Genomic DNA, 14,451 nt, shown 5'->3' on the forward strand with positions numbered 1-14,451 from the left:
AAGCAAAGAAGGTAGAATCAGGATTCCAACCTAGGCATCCGGCCCTTGGAGTAGGCACTAGTGACTACTACTACCATGTATATTCTACTGATGGATTAACATAAGGCTTAAATCATAGGCATGCTGAAATTCAATGCAGTGTAAAGTCATTTAATATAATTTAAAACTACAGTTCCCAAGAAATATATGAAATTGTATTAACTATAATGTAATATGTTATTATTGAAGGGAACATTATATTTTTCTTTCCCATACCTTGAAATCTTTCTTACTTTGCGGATAATTATGGTAATATGCATTTCAGCAGCATGGTAGAAATTTGCACACATTTATAGATGATGTTATGTAATTCCCACTGTTACTTTCTGACATGACAAAAACAATATTGTAATCTATGTTTGAGAAGTGAGAAAACTGTGACTCAGTGAAGTTAAGGAAATTGGCGCTGGGATATTGTTTGGCTAGTGAAGTGCTTGCCATGCAAACCTAAGCACCAGAGTTCAGTCCCTAGAAAGGACATGAGGTCCTAGGAGTGGTAGCTTGTACTTCTTACCTCAGTGTCCCAGAAGTAGAGACAAGAGAATCAATCCCTGGTACTCAATGCCCAGCCAAACCAGTTAAATTGCTGTCCTAGTGAAAAAATATTATCTCAAAAATAGAGAGAAAAAAATGGAAAAATTGTCACCACGGAATCCACACAAAGTTATCTAACCTCCACAAGTCCCCCCCACAATCATGCATCTACACGCATGTGCATGCATGCTTCCATACACGTGCACAGTACACATGTGAACACTCATACATGGCTGCATGGACATGGACATACATGTTCAGACACCTGCTCAAGTGCCCATTGACAGTGATTGAAAAGGCTGTCAGACGTATTATCTGGTGATTTACTGTGGCATGCTGTCTTTTCTGGTGATATTTCTCTTCCAGCAGATTGAAAACTAATTTTTATAATGCAGCTTGTCGTTGTAAGTATGTGTACATATATGCTAGTGCATGTGCAAAGCAGGGACGCTGCTTGACCGCATGTTCTCTCTTTCTCTGTAAAGATCCTGATCGCCAGCATCATGTGCAGTTACAACAAAAATGACTGGATGGAACTCTCCAAAATGGCTGAGGTAAAAACTTCTTCAGTTTATATTTATTCTATTCCCTGCTCTCATTTTTATTAGTTTTAAGTAAAGAGCTGCCACAAGAAATAATACAGTAGAAGTAAAATTGAATTGAAAATGTAAGTTAAAGCATTTTTATTATAAATTGTTTACCATGTGTTTTCATTTAAATGATGGAAATGGAAATGTAAGAGGAATCTATTCTATAAAAGCAGTCCCTTGGATTTCACAGGGTACCAAAATCCCTTTATTCTACGAATCCATAGACTCTCCATTTGCATATTAAGCAAACAGCATATTATGATGGATGCCATGATAAAATTTAATTCTACCTCTGAGAGTCTAACTTGATCTTACCTTGCCTTTAGGCAAACTAGTTTGACAGTAAGAGGAGAGATTCTGAATATAAAAGTCTTGAATATTTAAAATATAAAAGGTTCATTTAATACTGTTCTCGTTTGAATGCCGGCATGTAGAAAGCAAAGCTCTTGGACGGAATGCAGCTGAATGGCTCACTCGTCAGCCCGCATGCCCCAGTATAAAGTGAACCTTATGCAAGTGCAAACACTAACCATGGGCCTCGGGTTTGTATTCCAAATAGAAAAATATACCCTTAAAGAAATACACTTATGTCCGTCATTCTGTCAGGCAACCTGGGTGAGACCCTCCTGGCTGGAGGTCTTGAGAAGCTCTCAGCCATGCTGAAGATTGAACCTAGGAAGACTTTTGAAGTAATTGACCTAACACTACAAAATATCATCATGTTCTCCATAGTGTTCAGATATGTTGATTGTACATTTTACTTGGATATTTTTAAAACTGTGAAGGGAAAAAATTGCTTCTGGGACTTAGGGGGTGAAATTAAACGTGATCTGTAATTGGCTTCGTGATCTTCTGTGCTGGGTCCATTTTATACATGTATTTACCTAATTGACCATGAAATCTTCCACAGAGCCCGTGCTTGGCATGAGCTTTGCCAATTTTAAGCTGACTATGATAAATGGCTTTATCATGCTGCGTGCTTCTCTGCTTTTCTGCAAGAATAAAATACTTTTAAAAATTATTTCCTTCAGTAGTGGACATTAATTTTTAAGTGGGAGAGTTTACTTACAAAAGCCAAAAGGCTGTAATTGTGGGCATATTAGCAAATTATCACATTCCATCTTCTTCTTTAATTTCTCTTTTATTTATTCTTGTTCTCTCAATACTGTATACCCGAGACAAGAGAAAAGAGTCTGCTTGCTATCAAGTCAGAACAATCCGTCATATCTCCATAGGAGAGTGATATACACGTCAAGAAGGAAAAGTCATACATACTGTCAATGAAACCAACACGCTTCCTGTAACGTTAGGCTATCCTAGGTTTAGCATGCGGAGAATACCCATAGTCCTTTGCATCCCCATGGAGGTAGCAGGGCAGCAGGGATCAGCAGGATTCCATCACACTGCGTGCTATACATACCCAATATCATTTTAATATAATGTTTTACTCATTCTTTGATAATTTTATGCATTTATACAATTATTTAGATTATATTCACCTCCCTCCAACTTAGGATCCTCTCTGAGACCCCTTTCATGTCACCTTCCCAACTTCATGGTGTCTTCTTGATCATATTGCTTTTTTTTTTAAAAAAAAAAAATCTCTGTAGCTTGGGAACCTGTCCTGGAACTCCCTCTGTAGACCAGGCTGGCCTCAAACTCACAGAGATTTGCCTGTCTCTCCCTTCAAGTGCTGGGATTAAAAGTGTACACCACCACTGCCTGATTTTTTTTTAATCATCTTTCTTTTCAGTGAGTTATTCTTTTGAATGAGTTACTTTAGGTCTGCAAGGTAGTTCCTTGGGTAAAGGTGCTTGCCACCAATCTTGATGACGTCCATGGTGCAAGGAAGGAACAGACTTTCTGTCAATTTGTTCTTTGATCTCCACACACTGTGGCATGTCCATGCGTGCCCATACTCATATACATAATAACTGTATTTAAAAGGAAAAAGAGAACCAAACACTACTTTTGTTTTTATGAACCCACTCTTCAAAACATAGATTTTTAACAATGGAAAAATTCACAATAAAATAAATCGAGAATATTTTCCATCCAAAGTTACTCTACCATCTAACAGGGATAATTCTTGTGATTGACATCAGGAATCACATACTACACTACTGTGCCAACACTTTTAAGGGTAGCAAGTGGCTAGATGTGGCATATTGAAGGATGCAACCCCTGAGCAGTCACAGTGTAGACAAGATGAACTGGAGTAGGAGGGAAAGTGAACATAGAAAGGTGCATTGGAGAGCCAGCCAAAGCTTCCCGCGGAAACAGAGCAGACCAAGGAGAGCTCTAGAGATCATCCTTTCTACCACAGAACGTAGAGAAGAGGAAGGAAAGGGCTGAACCTTCTTCCCTCCAGTTTCTATTGGTGAGATCTTATAAGACTGTTGAATATGTGCTGGACCCCTCTGGGCATCCAGACATCATGGCATTCATCCAAACCCAGAACTGGAATGAAGACCAGAGCTCTCTGAGCTCTTGTTTGAACAGGGACAGTGCAAGCTATGAGTATTCCTGGGTTTCATATAAAAGAAGACTGTGGGCACTAGCACAGTAATTATGCTGACAGCAATGGGGACTAGGGCTTTGAGAGTGTGTGTCTGGGAGGTGAGCAAAACCATCTGAGGTGAGGAAGTATACAGACTCCTTGTGGGTAAGGTAGCCACTCTCCCAGCAAAGCTTAACTACAATAACTTTATTGACCCAGATCTCAATAGCTTTTATGAGTTCAAAATATTGTGTGTGTTTATATATATTCAAGTGTATTTGTGTGTGTGTGTGAAGCGCGATTAATAAAAACTCAGATATTGGGGTTCAACCTGAAAACCAGAAAAGTAAAGCATCCAGTCACTGGCTCTTACCTTGACCTCAGTCCAAAAACGGCGTTCCTACCTCCAGAAATCTCAGAATGAGTCTCAGACGGAGAGCTGTCTCCTCCCACTGTATAATCCTCTCTAGTTCTTGGATTAAGTGTGTGCACCACTACCGCCTGGTTTCTATGGCAAATTAGTGTGGCTACTGGGATTAAAGGTGTGTGTTGTTGTAGCTACCGCCTGGACTGTAAGGCTGGCCAGTGTGACTGTTTTACTTTTTCTGGTCTTCAGGCAAGTTTTATTTATTAAAATCCAAATAAAATGCCAGTACACATGTGTATATGTGAATGTGGAGGCCATAGGTGGACTTCTCAATTGTTCTCCATGTTACCTTTGGAGACACTGTCTTCTGGTGAACCTGGAACCCACTGGACTGTTCAGAATGTCTGCCCAGTGACCAGTGCTGGGATTGTAGATACCCAGCATTGCAGATGTGCTTGCATTGTGCGTATCAAACTCAGATCCTCAACCTTCTGTTGCCTGCACTTTACCAACGGAGCCAACTCCATAGCTGACAGCAAATTCTCAACTTGACCTTTAGGTCCCACATATGCTGTCCTTAACCTAACCCCCACCAGGTATTTTCCATTGACTTTCTACAATTTTGGCTCCCACTGCTATCGTTTCCTCCTCCTACACATTGTTTGGGCTTTTATTAATTGTTGTATTACTTTGTGCTGCCCATATACTCCTGTGCATAAGGCCATCCACTGAAGTATGGTTAGTCTACAAAGAACCAACCACATGAGAGAGAGAGAGAGAGAGAGAGAGAGAGAGAGAGAGAGAGAGAGAGAGAGAGAGAGAGAGAGGCTTCATTCTCCTTCCTTCAGAGGCCACCAACTGTCCAGAGATCCTCAGTTAGAGTGGGAGATGGAGAACCCTTCCCAGCCCGTGCTGGAAAGTCGGCTGTCCTGATCTTGCACAGGCAACCACAGCTTCTGCAGTTTTATGAGCGCTGCTGCACTGGGCTGTCCAGGAGATGCTGTTTTACTCTGATCCCCCTTGACCCTTGGCTCTCACATTCCTTCTGCCTCCTTTCTTAACCCTGAGTCTTGGAGAGGGGCTGCGATACAAACATCCTGATTGTGGCTGAGCACTCCGTAGGCACACATCCCCTCCTCTTTGTCCAGTAGAGAGTTTCTGAGTGAGCCAGTGTCGAAAAGAAACTTCTCTGATAAGATCTGAGAGCTGCACTGTGGGTAGAGAAATCCAAATTTAGGGAACAGTTATATATTATGTCCATTAAGCTGACTATTAGTAGTGGCTCCATGACTGAGGCTTAGGGCCTCTCCAGCCGTGGTTCTGGGGCTAGGTTCGCAGTCCCAGGCATGTTTTCTTTTACGGAACAGGCCTTAAATCTGAGCAGAGAGCATCTCTAACACACTTCTAATCTGGAGTTTAGCTATTCCTCCAGCCATGAATGTTTTCCCCTTACCCCTGCTCCCTTTTTCTTTTCCTTTTCCCCAGTCCTTTTAAAGTAAGATAGGTGTATTCTGGGTTAAGTCATTAAAATCTTTGTGACTAGCAGGAGTTGGACTGTTCACCAATGTTAGCCCAGTTCCAGTTTCTTTAACATTTCATGCTAACTCAGCAATTAAGACTTTTTTTTTTTTTTTTTTTTTTTTGAATGGCTGTGACTGTTTGGAAATAGACTCCCTTGAAGATGGTCAAGTCCTGTGACAGGAATATTCAGAGGTAAAATGAATATTCCTCAGGCCCTGGGTGTCACCCAGAGCAGCCTCACTGCAATTTTTAAGGCCTCTCTTAGGTGTGTTTTGGTGATAGGTACGCATGCATGTTATCTGGAAAATTTAAATAATTACTCTCAGATAAAACGATGTTCCATAGGTGTTTAAGAATTGTGATTTGAACAGTTGTTTCGGAGCCATAAGGATGCTGAAAGATGATGCATTTTTAGCCCAGTGCAGCGCTCCTACGTGGAGAACAAATGACTTCTTTCTCTTTGTGTCTCCACGTGTGTCTATTAGATAGCCTCACATCCATGACCGACACACTATGCTTGTACACACTGGGTTGTGAATGGCAACAGAATCGACAAACAGGAAAGGTCCCCAGAACATTCAAGCCCTGGCTCTGTCACTACACATTCTCTGATGCACGAGAAATGCTTTCCATGACTTCCTCAGTGGTGACATCGCGATCGCCAGGAGGTCTTCTAAGTGGCTCTTGATTGATGCATTTCCAGTTTTGTTGAAATTGGAGCGGCAGGGCTGCGTCCCCGGCACCCAGCCGCCCGCATGGCTAGTTTATACCCAGAAATAATTACACGGAAACTGTATTCTTTCAAACACTGCCTGGCCCGGCTAGGTCCAGTTTCTTATTGGCTAGCTCTTACATATTGTTCTAACCCATTTCTAATATTCTGTGTAGCCCATGAGCTGGCTTACCAGAGAGGATCTTAACCTGCGTCTGTCTGGAGTGGGAGCATCATGGCGACTCCTCCTCTAACCTTCTTTCTCCCAGAATTCTCTTCTGTATACTCCGCCTACCTAATTTTCTATCCAATAAAATGGGCCAAGGCAGTTTCTTTATTAGTAAGAAATCATTCCCACATCATTTCCCCTTTTTCCGTTTAAACAAAAAAGAAAGGCTTTAACTTTAGCATAGTAAAATTACATATAACAAAACAGTTATCAAGTAAGAATTACAGTTACAATATTTATATCTATTTTATCTCTTATCATAACTAAGGAAAACTATAACTATTTATTCTTCAACTCCATCAAAGACTCCAGAAGGATATAATATTATCTAAGTAAACAAGAAATAAGAAAACTCTAGAAATGACAGAGACATCTCGCTGCCTGGACAGTCACCCAAAGTTCCTCTGTACCGTTGGGGCATCCATCTTCGGCCTACAGGCCCATGGTATCCAGATACATTTCCATGAAGCAGGAAATTTTAAAGACAGTTCAGTCACTTTCTGCTGTGTTCTGTAGAATGTCTTGTAGACTCTTTCATGAATCAGGAACCCCGAAAGACCATCTCACCTTTAGGCAAGTTCAGCAGTCCTCTCTCTGAGGGTTCTCTGTGTCCAGTTTATGCAACAGTCCAGGCAAGAGCAGTTTCTTGCCCAAATGACTATCCAACTCCATAAGGATCCTCTTCGATGCCCATCTTCCTCTTGAAGTAGCTGGTGCTGCCAGGAGCAGACGTGTCTCCTTGTCATGAAAAGTCCTAAGTTATTAAAATATTTTAAATGCCATATTCTGCAGTCTTTGAAAGATATGAAGAATGCCTATCTAATTGAAATATATCTCTATATATCTAGAAAATCTAACTAACATGACTACAAGCTTAACTATTAGCAATGATTATCCATTAACAACCTATATTTCCTAATTATACATTACATTTTAAGTGAACTACATAATCACAATACCTTAATCAAGTTCAAAAATACATATACATATAACAAAATTGACCTTAAAATCCATACCAATGCAAATTATTCATATCTATATCATATCCCCCTTTAAATGTAAAAGAACATTTATAAACAATATTTGGGAACATGGGCGTAGTTTTTTCTCTCCAAACTGCTTCCTGCTGAATGGGGGCACTGTTAATCAGATCATTTAGGGTGTAACCTGTGTGTCAGGTTCATCTCGGTTGGCAGTTGAGTGAAGTAATTTTTTGAGGGTGTTCACAGCAACCTTTCAGGAGGGCGTGGTCTATCATACCATACCGGGATAGATGCAATCCATAGGGTCACATCCTCTGTGGAAACAAAAGAAGACCCTCTCCAAAGCATCATATCCTTAGATCCAAATTTTGAAGTCAAGATACCTTTAGAACATATGTGCAGGTTCAGCTTAGCAGCCCATATAATAAAATGTCTCTTTGTACTTAGCTCCTTCACAGTCAAAAATTTTAAAGAAAACACAATGTACATAATCCAGACTCTCTGTGAATTTTTCATTTTTACGTGGCTTATTTTTCTTTATTTCTCTTAATCTATAACTATCTGTACTTCTGTACTCTGTCTCTTTAAAGACTTTACCCTTTTTCTTTTTAAGACATTAACTTTATTCTTTATATTCTCTTTTTTTCCCCAAGCCTACGTACATTCATCCAACGGTGTCTGAATCTGTTTTACTGTGAATCTGTAATTTTTTTTTTTTTTTCCAGGAGCATTTCTTAAAATGTTAAGCATTTCTTAAAAACTTAAGTTGCACCATGTATAGGTAATACGGTACTGCCTGTGTCCTGCCCAGTCTAAACCTTAACTGCACGGTTTTAAGGTAATTACGGTAGTTCCTGCCTGAGATCAGCACAGTTCAGCAAGGAGCAGCCGCTCCTGCCTCAGAGTCATTTGGTGCTTTTGAGCTGAGCACAGTTACAGGCAAACAGCAGTTTACATTGGAGCCGCAATCAGCAATTTAATTTTGAGACTGAGTGTGCAGCACAGAAACTCTTTTTATCCAAGTTACAGCCAAATCTGACACGCAGAGCACTGCGCAGTCTGAAAACGCGTCTCTGTATGGCAGCAGGAATCCGCCATGCTCTTCCGCCTGCCTAAGCCTGATTCCGCCATCTGCCCAGGTGTAGGCAGGGAACGCTGAGCCATCGGCAGGTCTCAGAGCAATCTCCTCCGATCCCAAGTGGGAACAGAAACATCCAGTCCCATAAAAGCCTTGAAATGCTTTAAAGCCAGAGTTCACGCTGGCAGCATAGCACCAGGAAGCCGCGCTTTAAAATGACGCAGCTTTTTTTCTCTGCTGCTGTTGCTGAATCAGGAATCTCTCTACAGCATGTCACCAACAAAACAGCAAAAATCTGTGTTAAACTCTGTTTCCCTTATTTTTAAGGCTTCTCAGGTTTTTAAGTGGATTTAGCCCCACGTTGGGCGCCATCTGTTGAAATAGGAGCGGCAGGGCTGCGTCCCCGGCACCCGGCCGCCCGCATGGCTAGCTTATACCCAGAAATAATTACATGGAAACTGTATTCTTTCAAACACTGCCTGGCCCGGCTAGGTCCAGTTTCTTATTGGCTAGCTCTTACATATTGTTCTAACCCATTTCTAATATTCTGTGTAGCCCATGAGCTGGCTTACCAGAGAGGATCTTAACCTGCGTCTGTCTGGAGTGGGAGCATCATGGCGACTCCTCCTCTAACCTTCTTTCTCCCAGAATTCTCTTCTGTATACTCTGCCTACCTAATTTTCTATCCAATAAAATGGGCCAAGGCAGTTTCTTTATTAATAAGAAACTATTCCCACATCATTCCCACATCACAGTTTCCATAGTACTGGATTTATAAGGGAATCGCATGCACGTCTATAACGTGCTTTGACCTTGTTCCCCTCATACCTCCCTTCCTCTTCTTATTCGCCTCCCTGCTGAGAGTCCTCTTCACTCTTTTATAAACTTTGTATCTACTTTTACATCACGCATACACATGATTTTACATAGCTGTGTGAAGTCTGGACACTGAAAATGAAAGACAAGATGTGGTATTTGTATTTTACTTAAGGAACAAACGATTCCTAGCAAGTTGATAATAATTCACCCATTGATAAAAATCACTGGATAGGTCAGAGGATCTACTTTCAAGATGCTTTGCGATGGGCCATTTGACTCTTTTATGTTTGGTTTATCAACCATAAAATGGGCATGAGGATATCTCTTAGCTTTTGGAGTTGTTTGAGAGCCAAAGTAAGATAAAAACAAAAGGGTAAAGCTGGGTGGTGGTGGCACAGGCCTTTAATCCTAGCACTCGGGGGGCAGAGCGGGGGCAGAGGCAGGCGAATCTCTGTGAGTTCGAGGCCAGCCTGGTCTACAAGAGCTAGTTCCAGGACAGGAACCAAAAGCTTCAGAGAAACCCTGTCTTGAGAAAAAAAAAAGGGGGGGTTAGTAAAATATCCTTACATATGGAATGTACTCAATTAGCTTTAGCTATCATCGCCTACCACAGTGGTTAACTGTCAGTTTGCAAAGACATATGCATAATATAAATATGTGTAAAGTGCCCCTAAAGATCTGTTAATCTAAAGTGACAGTGATTTGCTACCAATTTCTAAATAAATCAGTCTAAAGGAAATACCCTAAGTAACTACAGAAAGTACTATTGTACTGCCATATACAGTTCCAATGCCCAATTTAAATTAAGTGGATGATTCCCATATGGCATGAATTCGGGATAGATGACATTCCTTGCACTTTAGACTTACCCATTTGCAGACTAGGAAGGTTCACTGACTGGCCTGAAACTGCCTCAGTCCTTTAAGTCCTTTATAGCCAAATTCAGAAGCCAGTAGGCTGGGTCCTTTCTATACTCACTGAAAGCCAGCAGGAAGAAAACAGCATGATTTACAGTCATTGTTATGTAATAGGAAGCATTTCCAAATTGGGTTACGGCAGCAAAGCCGCATAATGTGTCCATGTTTGAAAACATGGGGAATGATCAAATGGACCTTCACAAATGCACAGAAGAGAATGCAGGTGCACTAATGAACGAAGATGGGCAAGAAAATCAGCTGAGAAATAACTAGAATTCAGTTTGTTATGATCGCTCTTGAAATTTGTGAAACAGAAGAAAACAATTAGGAAGTAAGGAGAAATATTGAGGAAACAGCTTTTGACTTAAAGAACAACCTGGTATGTTTAGTAAATAGTCAATTTTTTTAATAAAGGCCTTTCTGTGAGGCAATACATATGTGATATTATTTTTGAATTCTATTCAAGCCTCTAACTACAAACTTACTGTTAGATTCTAGAAGTGGGTAAATAATGAAAAACTTGGCAAATTTAATATATGTGTCCTATAACCCTTGAGTTACTGTATTAAATTTTAAAAGGTGTGTGTGTGTGTGTATGTGTGTGTGTGTTATGCATGTGAGTGTAGTTGACATTTTTTCATGCAGAGGCCAGAAGGGAAATCACGTGTCATCTTCTATTCCTTTAAGGCAGGGTCTTTCATTAACTGGAAAGTTCCTCTAAGGATGCCCATCTCTGTCCTCTCCCAACAATCGGGTGACAGGCATACAAAGCCTTACCAGAATTTTACATTATATGCTGAATTCAAACCCAGGTTCTCATGCTTGAACAGCAAATATTCTTACCCACTGCCTTAGCTGGAGTTTCTATTGCTATGAAGAGACACCATGATCACAGCAACTCTTATAAAGGAAAACGTTTAATGGAGTGGATTACAGTTACAGAGGTTTAGCCCATTATCATTATGGTGGGGACATGGCAACATGCAGGACATGGTACTGAAGCTGAGAGTCCTCCATCTTGAAAGGCAGGCAACAAGAAGTGAACTGAGACACTGGGCTGTAGCTTGAGCATATATGAGACCTCAAAGCCCACCTCCACAGTGACATACTTCCTCCAACAACAGCACAACTCCAAAAAGACCTCACCTCCTTATAGTGCCTCTCTGTTTGGACTATTAACATTCAAATCACCACACCCACCGAGCCATCTCCCCAGCCCCTAAAAAGTATTTAAAATATTTCCCAGTAAACATTCCACAAATTTTAAGATGCTCCAAGTAGTCCGAACTGTTCTCTACATTTTAAAAGTATCTACCTATGTATTAAAATGTAAATAACTTAAATTAGAACTCACAGTTATTGAAGTCTAATAAGATAACCAACAGCTTATGCCTCTTGGAATAAGCTGTTTTTAAATTTGATGAAATTGGCTTTTAGTTTAGGACACTTTAATTCCACTCATTCATTCTAGGTATCTAACTACATTTTTCTTCACAGGCCTCTTTCCATCATCAATCATCCAGAATTATTAAGAGTTGCTTCGATAGAGTAGAAACTGCATAGGAAAGATAAAATATGGTCCCTAACAGATTGCTTTCAAATTTCTATTATCTCATCTAACAGCCAGCCCTGCCATTGAACACCATCAGTTTCATTTCTTTTGCCCATAGATACATAGTGCAATAACACAGAGATTCTGAGGGTCCGGAGCTGTGAGATGGGTCTTGGGAATCAAGGTACTTATCACCAAGCCCTACAACCTGAACTTGATCCCTAGAACCCAAACCATGGTAGGAGAGAGTGATCTCCTGCCTGTTGGCCTCTGAATTCTAATATGTACAGTGCCCACTCATATAGAGACCCACATAAATACCAAAAACATATTAAATAGATTTTAAATAAAAATTAAGATTATGTAAATTAAAAAGATGAAATAGGATGCATATGGAGCAGCAAAATATAACTTTTCAAACTCAATCAATGTTTTGTTGTTGTTGTGTGCAATTTAGCTCCAGAGACAGTGTGTACTTGAGGGGAAACTGTGGTAAGTGAAATCAGTGTTCCAGCTTAGAAGATGTGGTCTTGGTGGTCAATGGGGAACGCCTCTTGATCTCTGAATAAAGTTTTGCCTTTTCTCTCATTTTCTTTGGGTACCTTACAGGCTTCTGGAGCAGATGCCCTGGAGTTAAATTTGTCATGTCCTCATGGCATGGGAGAGAGAGGAATGGGCCTCGCTTGTGGGCAGGTAAGCACCCCAGGAACTGCCGCTGTGTCTCTCCGTATGACATAATGGTCCTCTGTCTGGATCCTTACATCCTTGCCGTACCTTAGGCGAGGAGGCCTGTGGATCTGATGACTGGCTGGAGACTTGCAGATCCGCGTTGTTTAAATATTTAGTGCTTCAAAAAGTGGAAAATCAGGGAAACTGGAATTACAGCAATGGTTGGGTTTTATTGAGGAAATCGTATTATGTGCTTGACAGGAAGGAATATCATAACAAATAGTTTTTAAAAGCGCTGAAGCAGAGTTAGCTGATATCCAAGGCAGTGTTCCTTATTCATTTCTTCAGCTGATCCAGTCTCCCTGGGGCAATACACTGTACACAATGCATTGTACGTAGTGATTTTGTAGTAAATGGGGCACGGCACAAATTGCGTTTTAGTTTTTAGCATAAGATCATTATTCCGTAACTGTGTTTGGGGAGTTGCAAAAAGATTTTGATAATGTTTTTATTTAGGAATACAATACATGGAATCTTTATGTTAAAGTAAATTCTAAAAAAAAAAAAAAAAAGAACCCTAATGAACAAATGCAAAATAACATGTTAATAGATAGGAAATACGATGTCTTTATGCAATAAGACGTAGTGTGGTGTGTGAAAGAGCTTAATGCTTAAACGGTAAGCTCTTTGAGTCTCATTTCGCCTCTAAGCCCAGAGGAAACAGTGTGAAATAAATAATACAAAACTTTGGCATAGCTGGCAGCTTCCGAGAACTTTTACGTTTACTTGTGTGTCCACACACGACTCAGGACTCCGTGCTTAGGTGACACCCAACTGTCCCCCACTCCTGTTTTTCTCAGGTCACAGAAGTGACAGGAGTTAAACTCAGAGCCCTTTACTGGGGAAGGGGGGCGCTTTTGCATGCTGAAATGAACAAGCGTTTCTATTTTCATGTTCAAATGCAGAGAAGGGTTCTTTAAGTACTTCGTAAATATTTAATCTGCCTAGGGAATGGATTTGCAACTCAGGAAGAAATCATTCTTCTGAACAGCAGGAGGGGAAGGGCTGGCCAGGCATCTTTCACATGTATCCAGGCTCTGCTCACCACAGGTTACCCAGAAGGCCATTAAGCCCAGTAAACACATCCACTATTTAGTGCCACCAAGTCAGGGAAAACCGCATTATTTCTGAGTCATATGATGAGCTAACAGTGTACCAGAGTGTGTGGCATAGTCAAAGGGAAGAAGACTGCGCGATGGAGGCGGCTCAAGCTATAAACCACTCAGAGATGAGGAACTATGTTGACCCTAGCACGCACATAAAACAGCTGGCACTAAGGTAGGCACCTGTACCAGCCCGTGCTGGGGAGTCAGAGATGGGGGGATTCCTGAAGGGCTCTACTCACCCAGCCTAGCAGTTTAGTTAGTGAGCTCCAGTTTCAGAGAGAGACAAGGTCTGAAAAACACAGTGGTGTCCTTGACCTCTGACTGCCACATCCCTACCTGCTCAAGTGCTCAGAAACCCACACAAGGATGCAGACACAGAAGGATGCCAGGAGGGCACCGGTACTGTCTTGAGTTGGTCCTGAGAAGGCACACTCTTCTCTCGTCCATTGAGCTTGCTCCCATTGTCTATTTCACAGTGTAGACCTCAAAACCCACGTTTATTTCTAAAGGCAAATTACTTGTTGATGCAAGCTTTGGGAAAGAGAAGCATACTTCATTTCTTAAGGAAGAGTGCACTCTGGTATTTATGTTTTGCCACAAATATAACAATTATTTGAAAAACAGTCCCAGTGGAGTTTCCTCTTTTAGAACAGGTTCTGTTCTTTGCACATATCTGAACTTACCCAGCTGTGAGGTGGTGTGGGCAGATCCTCTCCAGAGAGTTATTTAGACGCATAAACTTTTACAGTCTTGAGCACAAGAGGAATGCCAAAAT

At 41.0% G+C, this 14,451-nt stretch overlaps 1 protein-coding gene across 1 annotated transcript in view; it reads left to right on the top strand.

Annotated features, from left to right (window-relative positions):
* Positions 1-14,451, top strand: part of Dpyd (dihydropyrimidine dehydrogenase) — a 752,991-nt gene that overhangs the window by 486,069 nt on the left and 252,471 nt on the right. Inside the window, exons 15-16 of the mRNA XM_050160025.1 lie at positions 1,059-1,127; positions 12,451-12,534. Of these exons, the coding sequence (XP_050015982.1) occupies positions 1,059-1,127; positions 12,451-12,534 (153 nt within the window). The remainder of the gene's footprint in view (positions 1-1,058; positions 1,128-12,450; positions 12,535-14,451) is intronic.

Source organism: Alexandromys fortis, unplaced genomic scaffold, assembly GCF_014885135.2.
Source record: "Alexandromys fortis isolate MF-2015 unplaced genomic scaffold, M_Fortis_MF-2015_v1.1 scaffold_19, whole genome shotgun sequence".
Taxonomy (NCBI): Eukaryota; Metazoa; Chordata; class Mammalia; order Rodentia; family Cricetidae; genus Alexandromys; species Alexandromys fortis.